The following is a 13,534-nucleotide window of genomic DNA, read 5'->3' on the forward strand; positions in this document are numbered from 1 at the left end:
ATAAAAAATTTCAACCACTGTGTAAAGACATCGAATATATAACAATATATAAACGATCCGTGCAAAAAATATATTAAAAAAATTGAAATAAAATGTATATAACACTGTTATATATTATCTGTACTGGTCAGGGGGAGAAAATAGCAGCAGTCAATGAGGTTCCAATTCTGATTGAAGTCCAAATGGTCACCTGACGAAACGCGTCAAAGAGGGTAGACGCCAGATTTGCACACGAGGGTTTTAAAAGTTTGTTCCTGAGCTGCTTGTGCCGGCCGGATTATTTTGCCTGTGTAAGTTACTACTTGTAATAAAGCTAAATGTTTTTGCACGCTACACTATGAGGGCTCTCTCCTTTTTTCATTTTTGAAATATTGCGGGACCACGGCAAGGAGTTTCGTTGACACTGCGCCTGAGACGATCCAGCTTTACTTCTGGGATACAGCCAGCGCTACAAGGGAGAAAAATCAAACACTCACCTTGCAGGGACTGAGAGTAAAAACAACTGGGTCCAAGTTTGAAATCACGATTGCAGGCTCAAGTGTCACTAACTAAAAGCCTTCGATCTAACTCCATTTGGTGAGTACCCACCCAAGAGGGGCTGCGGACCACCGCTACAAAATATATATCACCATCAATATATATCATTAACAACTTCTTTTGTACACGTTTTTTACGTTTATTTTTCGCTGAACATTTTATTTCAATTTTTTTAATATATTTTTTGCACGGATCGTTTATATATTGTTATATATTCGATGCCTTTACACAGTGGTTGAAATTTTTTATTGTCCCAATCATTTTCTGTTTTTCCACAGCACAATTGAATTATTAATTTTATTTTTTCTTTTATGATCCTATGTAAGACATATCACTTGGTTTAGGGCTAGACCGCCTAAACCCTAATTTCACTATATCACTTGGTCGTACTAAGTTTCATATCAGTTATACCTTTAGCGCTTTGATATATATTTTTTTCTCGATTGCTGATAGGATTCTTCTATCCTCTTTTCAGAGCTGCTTTAGGTCTTAATTTATTATATATTTCCACTTTAGTCTCCTTTCCAGAAGCGCGGATTATCTATTTCTCATTGTTATATTTCTGCACTTGTCAATATAAGTCTTTACATCTGACATGCTAGCGGTTCTCATCCTGTTGGAGTTCATGGAGAAGTGCTCCTTCGCAGAAATGATAAAGCTGCATACCTCATGGTAGACTTATCCTACAGAGAGATAAAGCCTGTGGAATCCCATAAAGATCTGTATCCACCCACTAACATCTACTGAACTGGTCACTACTGAGGGATGTATTTTACTTGTACCAGAGATATGTATGTACCTGACAAGCTGTAGATAACCGTTCCATTCTCTCCCTCATCTGAATCCATTGCCAAGACGGATGCCACGAACATACCTGAACTTTTTCCTTCCATTATCTACAGAAAGAGAAGAGACAACAGGATATCGCAATCTGGTTAAGAGAGAAGATACACTCAATTTTTTTGACTCTCTAGAAACATGGTACCCCTTATAACACTAAAGTTTCCTGAATATAATGTTACCCTCCCAACAACATGTTGTTCCCCCATTACCAAGCAGAGCCCTCCCATCATTTTTCTTTTAGCACCTGTATAGGTGTTTCTCTTCCAGATATCGGGTACAAAAACTCAGGACGATTGTCATTCTCATCCAAAACAGAGACATGGATGGTTCCTGTGACACTGCGTGGAGGAGCTCCTCCATCCTGGGCAATGACTAGTAGCTGGTAGGTGGCCTGGTGCTCCCGGTCAAGACTCTTTCTTACAGAAAGTTCTCCTGTATAAAGAGAAGACAGGACATGCACAACAGTTTTCAGAACAGATATTTTGGAGTAAGATGAAGTTGATGGTTGAAGTTTATGTTTGTCATAAAATGTGACTTCATGATCACTTACCAGTATGTGGGTGTATACTGAAGTCAGTTTCTTGAGCTGGAAGTCTGTAAGTAATACGTCCATTTTGACCAGCATCTCTGTCGGAAGCACTGACCCTTCCCACAATTTCCCCTGAGGGCCGATTCTCAGAAATACTCATGAAATACCTCTCTTCGCTAAGGCGAGGTGCATTGTCATTTTCATCTGTAACTCGAACACGTACAGAACAAGTGGCAGTTCGAAGGCCAGAACCCCCAGATGCCAAGACTGCCAGGACATAAACTTCCCTACTTTCACGATCTAAGGCCCCTCGTACATACAGCCACCCAGTTTCTGGCTGCACACTGAACCCTACGGCATCAGCATCTGGTCTCAGCCTATAACGTAGAGGGTTCTCCCCTCCACCAGGGAGCAAAGCTTGCACCTGCACCAGCCGGCTCATTGGAGGGCTACCTTCTCGGACCTCCACACGATAATCAGATGCTCCGCAAGCTGGCTCAGATTCCTGTTCCAGAACAAGGACAGTGATCTCTAATTCAGAAGACAGCTGTGGGAATCCACCATCGAGGGCATTAACACGCAGCTCATAACTTTCTTGTGTCAGGGGCCCAGTGGTTTGGATCTGTCCAGAATTGTCAATACTGAAAGGTCCCTGTGACACCATTTGATAATGAATCTGTCCATTGGCTCCTGTATCGGGGTCTGTTGCTTTAGCAGTAAATATAACAGAGCCAGTAGGTGGGGAACCTTGGAGTCTCAAGGTATGTGAGGAAAAAGCAAAGGTTGGTGGGTTGTCATTGATGTCGGTGATTTTCAGGTTGATCCGGGCGCGGGTATAGGCTGGCGGAGACCCACTACGAGCTTGAACTTCTAGAGTAAGCTCGGCGTCCTGTTCCCGGTCAAGTGGTCGATATGTGGACAATATTCCAGAACGAGGGTCCAGAGAGAAAAGGCCACGAGGGTCACCAAAGGCCAGGGAGTACAGTATCACACTCGAGACACCTGGAAAGAAGAAGAGTCACTCAGTGTGTTGAATGTGAAAGAACCTGTATAGAGTTTTCAATAGAACTAATGCATGCAAATTAATGGGTCGACCTTCTATCACTCCACAAGTACTTTGCTGTTTAATTCTGATATGTGAATTTAAGACCCTGTAGAAGTATTACTGGGGAAGGACAGCAGGGGCTACTGTGCAATGGCCAGAGAAGGCCAGTGGTGGAATATCACTACATATGTGTATATTGGTGAAACTTGGATCAAGCTTTTCTAGATATGTGTCATAAAGAAAACTGGTGTAGCTTGCCCAACTGGGTGTGGTCTGCAATATTTTTTGGATAGAAAGTATTATTGCATACTACGCACCCAGGGTACATATACCCAGATAGCAAGGATAACTTGCTACAAACTTGTGGCAGGGTGAAATTGTAATTTTGTTAACTTGCTGCACATATTCCTGGCAGGTTGTAGACTTACAGAACACTCGCAGCACAAATTCTAGGCGACACTTTTTGAATTAGTAGCAAATTTGCTTGGCAAGTCTACAGCAAGAGTCCTGCAGGTCTTAGCAAGAGCTCTGCAAGCTCGCTGGTCTGGAGACTTGCAATGCAGACTTGCTGTAATTGTGCAACAAAATTGTGAAGCTCGGCAAGTCTGCAATAGTTTAGCAAGTCATTTTTAAACTTGCAGCTCAATTGCTTGCTATCTGGGTATGTGCTTCTGCACACAATTTCTAAAACAATAAATATTCTTAATGATCAGCAGTATATTTGGCCAACAAATTTAGACTCACGGGGTGAACGACATGCTCAAGTGAGCTCAGTGTTTTCCCATCTGTAACTCTTTCTATATCTGAGCTAAAATTATTCAGATACCCCATAATACACTAAACAGTAGCATGCCATTTCCAACCAATAAACAATGGCAGAAGAATGGATCCTATTAAGGAGCTCATGACTGACAACCATACGATGCCACATTTCTGACAAGTCTGTTTGTTGAAATTTTGTCCTACTGCTGCCAAAGCCGTTTGCTGAGATTGTAATGCAAAAACTCGCCAGCCTGTGCAGAGCCTTGACCATAACCCAAGTCAACATCTGTTGGATACATCAAAGCGCCGACTTATACATTATCGCTGGGTGCAAAAATGAGTTCCCAACATCAATAATGCTCTTGTGGTGTTGAATGTTTTAACGTCTAGTGGAGCCTTCCCAAAAGGGTAAGGGCCTCTACATGGGAGGACCAACCACATAATGGAAAACCAGCACTGTTTTTTTTAAAATAAGAGATCAGAACGGCCGTTGTTCAGGTGTTTTTGACCAGATTATACAACAGTTCCTTTTTGTATCACGGGGTCAAAATTCCAGATATTCACCTCCCACATGGACTGTATGGAAAGAACATTTTTTAAATCCTCATTATAACTTCTTCATTGACTCCAACACAGTCAGTGTTCAAATATTTTGCATTACTTGTTGGCCTCATCTAATTTATAGCTGGCGTAATATTTGCTATGTTCAGCAAAGTGAGTGAATGTTCTGCTTCTAGGAAAAGATAAAGGGATTAGAGAAATGTTTTATGCTACCAAGTTAAATCTAATACTTGTCAGTAAACCGGCAGAGAAATTGTGGGCAAATGCAGATGCCAGATAGGTCCAATAACTGCTTAGATACACAGTGCAAAAGGCAAAATAGAAGCATACCTGTTGGGTTGGTGGCTTTCACACTACCCACGCTGGTTCCAGGAGGCGTGTCCTCAGGCACAGTGATGTCATACTGGGGCTGCAGAAAAGTAGGCATGTGGGCAGCGCTGGACAGGATGCTGACATTTACCCGGGCATTCATCTCGGCTCTGACTCCACCTCCATCCTGGGCTCCCACTTCCAGATGTAGGACAGAGCCAGCTCGTGCAGACAGAGCACGAGCCACAATAAGAGTACCTGAAAGAGAGTGACTGTAAGGTTCTGTGCAGAGAGCATCACCATAAGTGTATTAATGCCACCACCACAGATCATACACACAGCGTTCTACCACCACCATAGATCATAGACAAAGTGTACTGCCACCACCATATATCACAGACAGCTACCATCACCACAGATAATAGACAAAATGTACTACCACCACTATATCTTAGACAAAGAGTACTGCTACCGCTATAGAATATAAACAGTGTACTACAACTGCCATAGATTGCAGACGATGTACTTACACCACCATAGATCATACACACTGTGCACTACCACCAACATAGACCATAGACATTGTACCACCACCATAGATCACAGACACAGTGTACTACCACCACCATAGATCATAGTCAGTGGACTACAACTACCATAGATTGCAGACGATGTACTACCACCACCATAGATTATAGACATTGTACCACCACCATAGATCACAGACACAGTGTACTACCACCACCATAGATCACAGACACAGTGTACTACCACCACCATAGATCACAGACACAGTGTACTACCACCACCATAGATTATAGACAGTGTACTACCACCACCATAGATCATAGACAGTGTACTACCACCACCGTAGATCATAGACAGTGTACTACCACCACTATAGATAATAGACAGTGTACTACCACCACCATAGATTATAGACAGTGTACTACAACTACCATAGATCATAGACATTGTAACACCACCATAGATCACAGACCCAGTGTACTACCACCACCATAGATTATAGACAGTGTATTACCACCACCATAGATTATAGACAGTGTACTATCACCACCATAGATCATAGACAGTGTACTATCACCACCATAGATCATAGACTGTGTACTATCACCACCATAGATCATAGACTGTGTACTACCACCACCATAGATCATAGATAGTGTACTACCACCACCATAGATCATAGACAGTGTACTACCACCACCATAGACCATAGACAGTGTACTACCACCACCATAGATTATAGACAGTGTACTATCACCACCATAGATCATAGACTGTGCACTACCACCACCATAGATCATAGACAGTGTACTACCACCACTATAGATAATAGACAGTGTACTACCACCACCATAGATCATAGACAGTGTATTACTACCACCATAGACAGTGTACTTCCACCACCATAGATCATAGACAGTGTACTACCACCACCATAAATCATAGACAGTGTACTACCACCACCATAGATAATAGACAGTGTACTACCACCACCACCATAGATAATAGACGGTGTACTACCACCACCATCATAGATAATAGACAGTGTACTACCACCACCATAGATCATAGACATGGTACTATCACCACCATAGATCATAGACTGTGTACTACCACCACCATAGATCATAGACAGTGTACTACCACCACCATAGATCATAGACAGTGTACTACCACCACTATAGATCATAGACAGTGTTCTACCACCACCATAGATAATAGACTGTGCACTACCACCACTATAGATAATAGACAGCGTACTACCACCACCATAGATTATAGACAGTGTACTACCACCACTATAACTTCTCGGAAGCACTGAGGTGCACCCACCAGGATTACTTTGTTAGCGATGTTGGTAAAAACAATTGTCCATTTGTTTACCAGTTCTTATGTTTTCACACATGCTGTTGGTCCAGAGAGAGAAAAAAGCAAATACTAGTGAGCCAGATTTCTATTATAATGTCCCAACAGTGAAAGTCAATTGCCTAGTTACCTTTTATTCCTAAAATCTAATAATTATAGCTGGATATGACATCAAAAGCAAGAGGAGCCTCCAATTCACTGCTGTATTGAGTCAGACATTACCACTGCCCAATGATAATGGGTTCAGCTGCCTGACAACCTTTACAATAGGGACTTTAGAGACAAACCACCCTATATACAGCAAGTAACCCTTCCCATTCTGATGATGAAACCGTTTTTATTCCTGTCCAGTGCATGTCTCCTTCTCCTTCAACCTTCCACACATTTACCAAAATTGTGGGATGCTTCTCGCTGCAGCCTTCTGTTTTTGTAGAAGTCCCATCTGCCAACACGGCAGAGGTAGTCATCTTTACCGTCAATCCATTGATCTTCCCTGTGCAGCCCTGCACGATGCCACACAGCCTTTCAACACAAAACGTCCTCTTTGTAGAGGGCATGAGTACCGTGGCCCCATTCCTATGGGAAAGTCATACTCTGCTGGACTGCTGGAGGCCGCCATGAGTCATGCTTGCCCACAAAAATGAATGGGGCTGTGGCACACATGTGCACTGAGAGGAGGAACCCAGCAGGGACGTTTTGGTTGAAAAAGCTGTGTGGCTTGGGCAGGGCCACACAGCAAAGATTGCGTAAGTATTTGTCCCGGTGGCCAGCGTTCACTTGACTACAGAACAATTGTTTCATAAATGCAGTTGTCTTTTAAGTAATTGGAAAATTTAAGAGCAACTCCAGCTAACACAATGCAGAACTATGCGAGGACATGGACACCCCTTAGGCACCTCTTATAGTGCGGTCCTAACTCTAAACTATGAGAGTCTCTATCTTGGAGCACATGGGTCAGAAGATAAAATTGGGTGCAGGTCTGTCAGGAGGAAGCCTTCACATTTTCTGCAGAAGACGTGTATCCAAACCTCTGTTTTTAACCTTAGTGGTGAGACAAGTTTTTTTACATGATAGCTTGTGAGTGTGCCAGAAAAACGTTTTGCTGTTTTACTGTTTAAAGCCCATTCCATGTGCACCTTGCTGTAAAGCTGGTGACAAATTGATGAGTGCGTTTGTCATTTGTTTTGCTTGATTGATTTGGTGCAGTGATGCATGGGGGGTCTCAGCTGCCATTGGGATGTGCGGGATCCCTTGTGCATTCCTGTGCCTTTAAGGGAGCTTGGGCTTCCTCCTGACAGACCTGCACCCAATTGTATCTTCTGCCACATGTGCTCCAAGATGGAGACTCTCATAGTTTAGAGTTAAGACCGCACTATAAGAGGTGCCTTGGCGCAGCTGTGCGACTTTCACATTTTCTGCAGAAGACGTGTATCTAAACCTCTGTTTTTAACCTTAGTGGTGAGACAAGTTTTTTTTACATGCTAGCTTGTGAGTGTGCCAGGAAAACGTTTTGCTGTTTAACATGGACACCCCCACACATACACACACATACCGGGAAATGGATAAGTGAGCTGGCTGTCGGAGGAGTGAGGTGTGTTCCTCTACTTGAAACCTCCCCAAAACTGCACAGACAGTTAAGCTTTGCTATTCATTTTTTATGACTGACAGGAGTTTAATCCATATGAACAAAAGCTGGCCACTGTCCCATACCTTGGGAATGAAATATGGTTTGTTCAAAACCCTACAACATTCGTTTTTGTTGAACAGCTTGGCGTATTACAGGACGTGGAAAAATAACATATCTACTGGCAAGATCAATGAGGAGTAAAACTGTTCCTGTTCGCTATCACATACTGTATGTCATTTTGATTTTCCCCAATACTTACACTACGAGCTCTGCAGGACAGCCACCAGAGGGAGCTCTGTATCTGATAGACTAGCACTGTGAGAAGGAGCAGTGACGCACAATCATTGCATAGCACTGCACGGCAGGAAGCACAGCCTGAGTATGTAGTGAGCAAATACGGGCCGCCTCCATGTACATATGTAATTACAAATTATTTATAGACACAAGTTTATTAAAACAAAACTCCTGATAATATCTGTTTACGTCAAACTGATTTACTTATTATATATAGCCAATATAATATTTACAGACTAACAGGGCTATTCACAAAAGGGTGAAGAGTTTGGAGAAGGCCGGAGAAGTGAACAATCTAGGGGCCAAAATAGCTGATTTGGGAAAATTCTCCAGTTCTGCTCACTTTCCAGTTCAGCTATGTTGTCCTAGATTGTTCACTTCTCTGGCCTTCTCCAAATCCTTCACCCTCCTGTGAATAACCCTGTATGTGTTCCATGTAATGATATATAAGGACCTCCTTAAATACCTTTTTTTTTTAATGAAGGCGGCCACCTTCAAATCTTTTTAGCTTTGAGCGTACACTGTGAGAGTGAGACATTTCTGTACAGGAACCATCTCTGATTTTTTTTTTAGGCTGGCCATACACCTATTAATTTCTTTCATTCAACCCGCAGGCTGAACGGAAGAAATTGACCAGATTCCTCCATCAACACAGACAGCGTGTCGTTCGAGGAATGGCCGCATGTTTGCATTGTATTCTGACAGGTGCTACCAGCACCTGTCAACATACTCGATCAGAGCGGGCAGCTCATTGGCTGCCGGCTCTGATCACATGGAGATTTTGCAGCCAATCAGCTGTTCGAGGAATGCCGGCTGAAAGGGAGCCGACAGCCCCATACAGTGGGTGAATTTCGGCCAGTACATTAAGAAACTGGCCAAAATTCGGCCAGTGTATGGGCACCTTTAGGTTGCACTCTATATAAGGAGGGGTCCTAAACCCTACTATGATCTAACCGTGGACATATGATGGTCATGTCATGTTGACATCATATGTTCGTTCTTCCATTCCCAGTAAGGACCACATTTTATCAGAAACCATGCCCAATTTGCACATGGCAGCAATATGTCCAAATAACAATACCATATCACAATATATTTTACTATGACTTATGAGCTCAGTATTTTTACACAAATGTGTAAATTTGTGTAAATGATTGTAAGGGGCAACCCTTCTAACCTGTATCGGGTTGTATGCGTAGAAGTGCGTGGTTATTCCCTGATATGATATGGTAGGTAATGATGCCATGGATTCCTTCATCTTTATCGCGAGCAGTCACACTCAGTATGGAAGTTCCTGGTGGGCTGAGCGCGCCTACACTGCCACCATATTCCAGAGGATAGAAGATTGGACGGTTATCATTCACATCTTCTACGGAAACCCTCACAAGACATCCGGAACTCAGACCACCCTGCAAGGAACAAGAAGAATCTCACATATGCTCTAAGAGATTTATACACCCTGTCCATTTCTTATATTCACGCACTGCCCCACCACTTTTCACAACAACGTCAGGTTTACGCCCTACCATTTATCCAGTAATATTGATGTTTCTTTGATGTGGGCCCAGTGAAGAATGGCTCTTATCTCTGAATCCAAAGATGGACCATAAATGGAAGCGACGTGACTACTTCCAGCTTTGCTTACAATGCTCTAGCTGCAGAAAGGGGCAGTAGCTAGTGCTTCTAAAAAAGCAATTGTTAGCTTCCAACTTTTCGTAAAATTTATTTGTGAGCAGTAGGCAATGGTTCCTGTATCGTGACGGAATGGAAACAAAGGTTTTACTGCATGTCCATCCGCCAAATCTGGTCACAGCAGGGGCCGATGATTACATAGGTGTGGGGAAGGTTTCTTAACCTGAGTACTGCTCAGTACTGTTTGGTATGGTGTTGGTAGGAAATGTTGTTTTGTAATTGAAATTCTTTTGATCTTTGTGTTTAATTTTGGCAAACTGGGTTTGGTCTGAAGCTCTTTTAAGACCTCTGGAGTATGTTTCTATCATGTATTTATTTATTTATTCTTTCACTGTTTTTTTTTTTTGTAATTTTGTATAAAATGAATAAGCTGCGTGTTTGAAGATTCTCAAATAAACAAAATTAGCAGGGGCCCCCGATGATCTGTCATGAAAGAATCTGCAAATGTGTCACCATACATGGTTCTCAGCGAGATGTACGCCCGACTAGGATCACCCAAAGTGTAATGGATCTAAAATTGGCTTCTAATACTGATAAATTCCAAAGTAGTAGCAGATCATTAAATACCATTCTTGGCTAACTGCTTTTATAGCTACGTTTGTTGGATTGATTCACCAAAATGACACTTGATCCATTCCCAGACCACCCTTTAGTGGGACTGATTATATTTCTGAAATGTTCTGGTTCTTAGGACTAATCGACCTATACTCTTCATCTAGAAACGGGTGGTGGTAGATATAGGACATGGATCTGTGCACTGATGGATCTGTTATTTGCATCCTTGGTTTCACTAATCTATAGAGGCCCAAATGGGAACTCTTGGCCTTTTTGAGGATATTTGGCCTCTCTGAGAGTATTGATGGGCCCATGTGAGCTTCTGTTGGTTTTCCAGCTGTCCCTCTGGGTCCAAAGACAAGTATCTATAATATGAATACTAGGGTCTTGTTCTCTGACTTTATAAACATAAGGATCCATTTTCTAGTTCAAAAGATTGATGAAGATCCCCATACTGATGACTCTGTGGACATTATCTATAAAATGTATCCCATGAATGAACATTACATACAGGTGAAACTCGAATAATTAGAATATCGTGCAAAGTTCATTTATTTCACTAATGCAACTTAAAAGGTGAAACTAATATATGAGAGAGACTCATTACATGCAAAGCAAGATAATTCAAGCCGTGATTTGTCATCATTGTGATGATTATGGCTTACAGCTCATGAAAACCCCAAGAACCCCAAATCCACAACCTCAAAAAAGTAGATTATTACATGCAATCAATAAAACAAGGATTGTACATAGAACAATATCGGACCTCTGAAAAGTAGAAGCATGCATATGTACTCAGTACTTGGTTTGGGCCCCTTTTGCAGCAATTACTGCCATTACTTTTGCACGATATTCTAATTATTCGAGTTTCACCTGTATATGCTGGGACCAATTCATATTTTGCTCTGGTTTCTAGACCTGATGGGCTCACTCTCTGGTTAACAGAGCTAAAGGGATGAGTTACCGGATTTAATGACTGTATTCTTTATAGAGGAAACATAAACCAGATTTAAAAATACACAAATGAATGCAACTCTATAGTCAATAATACAATATTAGATGTATTTTTTTTTAATGCAATGAGTGTAAGTACCTGAATTTGACCTGATATCATACTCTTTCAGTTACTGTACAGAAGAGCTTAGACTATGGGAGGGAGAAACAGCACAGGGAGCCAGTAAGTCGTATCGCAGTGCTCATGGGACATCGGGATAGGAGGAGAGAGAAGACCTAATCAGTGTGCTTCTTCTCCTTTCACTGTCCACTGAAAGGCTGGGTGACAAACAAGACCTGCAGCAGGAAAGTGTTGGGACTCCAGCCCTGCCGGACAGGATTGAGCTCAGATTTAAAACAATGTATCCTTACTCTTCTCTCCTATTATTCCTCCATATATTGGTTTTATCCTCTTCTCCCACCCAGGCCCTCTTACCCCATCTGTGGCCGTCACATGAAGCAGGAAGAACCTTTCTCCATCGTCTCGATCCAGAATGTCTGAGAGGCAGATCTCTCCGCTGTCCGAGTGGATCTGAAACTGAGGTGGGGACTCCGGGCTTAGGGAGTATGATACGGTTCCAAGACTGCCACTATCTGCATCCGATGCCGAGACCTAGGAGGACAGAGACACAATGACTTTCATCTTCACATAAGGATCTCAGACACAATTTACAGACAAATAAAAAGGTCCTTTGACTGCAGTGCAAAATATTTCCACACCCGCCAGGATGAACTCTCCTGCCGAAATCTAGGAGCCATTCTGTGCCGTAAGAATTGGCCTGCCACTTATATGCCCCCCTAAACATCATCTTCCCTGGATGTGCCATAATAAAAGCTTGGCTTCGATTCTTCCTCAAACCAGATGTTCGTTATTACTGGTGAGACAAGTTGTTTTACATGCTGGTTTGTGAGTGTGCCATGATGCCTTTCTACTGTTTTACTGTTCAAAGCCCATTTCGTGTGCACCTTACTGTATAACTGGTGACAAGTTGTTGAGTGCGTTTGTCGTTTGTTTTGCTTGACCGATTTGGTGCAGCGACGCATGGGGTTTCTCAGCTGCCATTGGGATGTGCGGGATCCCTTGTGTGTTTCTGTGCTTTTAAGGAGGCTGGGCGTCCTCCTGACAAACCTGCACCCAATTTGAAATCTTCTGCCCCCATGTGCTCCAAGATGGAGACTCTCATAGTTTAGAGTTAGGACCGCAGTATAAGAGGTGCCTTGGCGCAGCAGTGCGGCTTTCACATTTTCTGCAGAAGACGTGTATCCAAACCTCTGTTATTAACCTCAGTGGTGAGACAAGTTGTTTTACATGCTGGTTTGTGAGTGTGCCATGATGCCTTTCTACTGTTTTGCTTGACCGTTATTACTGACTGACTTACTAATGTAAACCACTGTAGTTGGAAAATAAAGCAACGACGCTTCATTGTCAGGTGACACACATGTTGCGAGTGATTGGAGGAGTCTGTCTGAATCTGAAGAAGGGACCACACGTTTCCGAAAGGTCACTTTACAATGTGACACAACTATGGTCAATAAAACATTGACTGAGAATCAAGTTGGAGTGCAAATGACCTTCTACTACATATCCATTGATTTGCAGAGGCATCTGCAGTCACTTCAGCACCCACCCGACATCTGAGGGTTTTTTCGGGTCAGGAGTGCGATGGGACTTACTATGTTTTGTGTCTGAATCTGACCAAACACTGATAGATTTTCACATGAACGTTCATAAGAAAAATGTGGTCTAAACATTTGATAATGGCTTCAGAAACGTGACGAATGTCATTCGAAATTTCAACATTCGATTTTGGAAATGAATGCAGTTTCCCATAAGAATACCACAATCACTGTTACAATTTCATGAGTTTGAGAAAAACTCCCCCCCCCCCCCCCT

At 42.5% G+C, this 13,534-nt stretch overlaps 1 protein-coding gene across 1 annotated transcript in view; it reads right to left on the reverse strand.

The window, feature by feature from the left end:
- Positions 1-13,534, reverse strand: part of DCHS1 (dachsous cadherin-related 1) — a 36,442-nt gene that overhangs the window by 22,616 nt on the left and 292 nt on the right. Inside the window, exons 2-7 of the mRNA XM_018573922.1 lie at positions 12,077-12,253; positions 9,578-9,809; positions 4,608-4,844; positions 1,931-2,911; positions 1,625-1,812; positions 1,337-1,433 (exon numbers count right to left, since the gene is read on the reverse strand). Of these exons, the coding sequence (XP_018429424.1) occupies positions 1,337-1,433; positions 1,625-1,812; positions 1,931-2,911; positions 4,608-4,844; positions 9,578-9,809; positions 12,077-12,253 (1,912 nt within the window). The remainder of the gene's footprint in view (positions 1-1,336; positions 1,434-1,624; positions 1,813-1,930; positions 2,912-4,607; positions 4,845-9,577; positions 9,810-12,076; positions 12,254-13,534) is intronic.

Source organism: Nanorana parkeri, unplaced genomic scaffold (genome assembly GCF_000935625.1).
Source record: "Nanorana parkeri isolate BGI_ZX_2015 unplaced genomic scaffold, ASM93562v1 scaffold2617, whole genome shotgun sequence".
Taxonomy (NCBI): Eukaryota; Metazoa; Chordata; class Amphibia; order Anura; family Dicroglossidae; genus Nanorana; species Nanorana parkeri.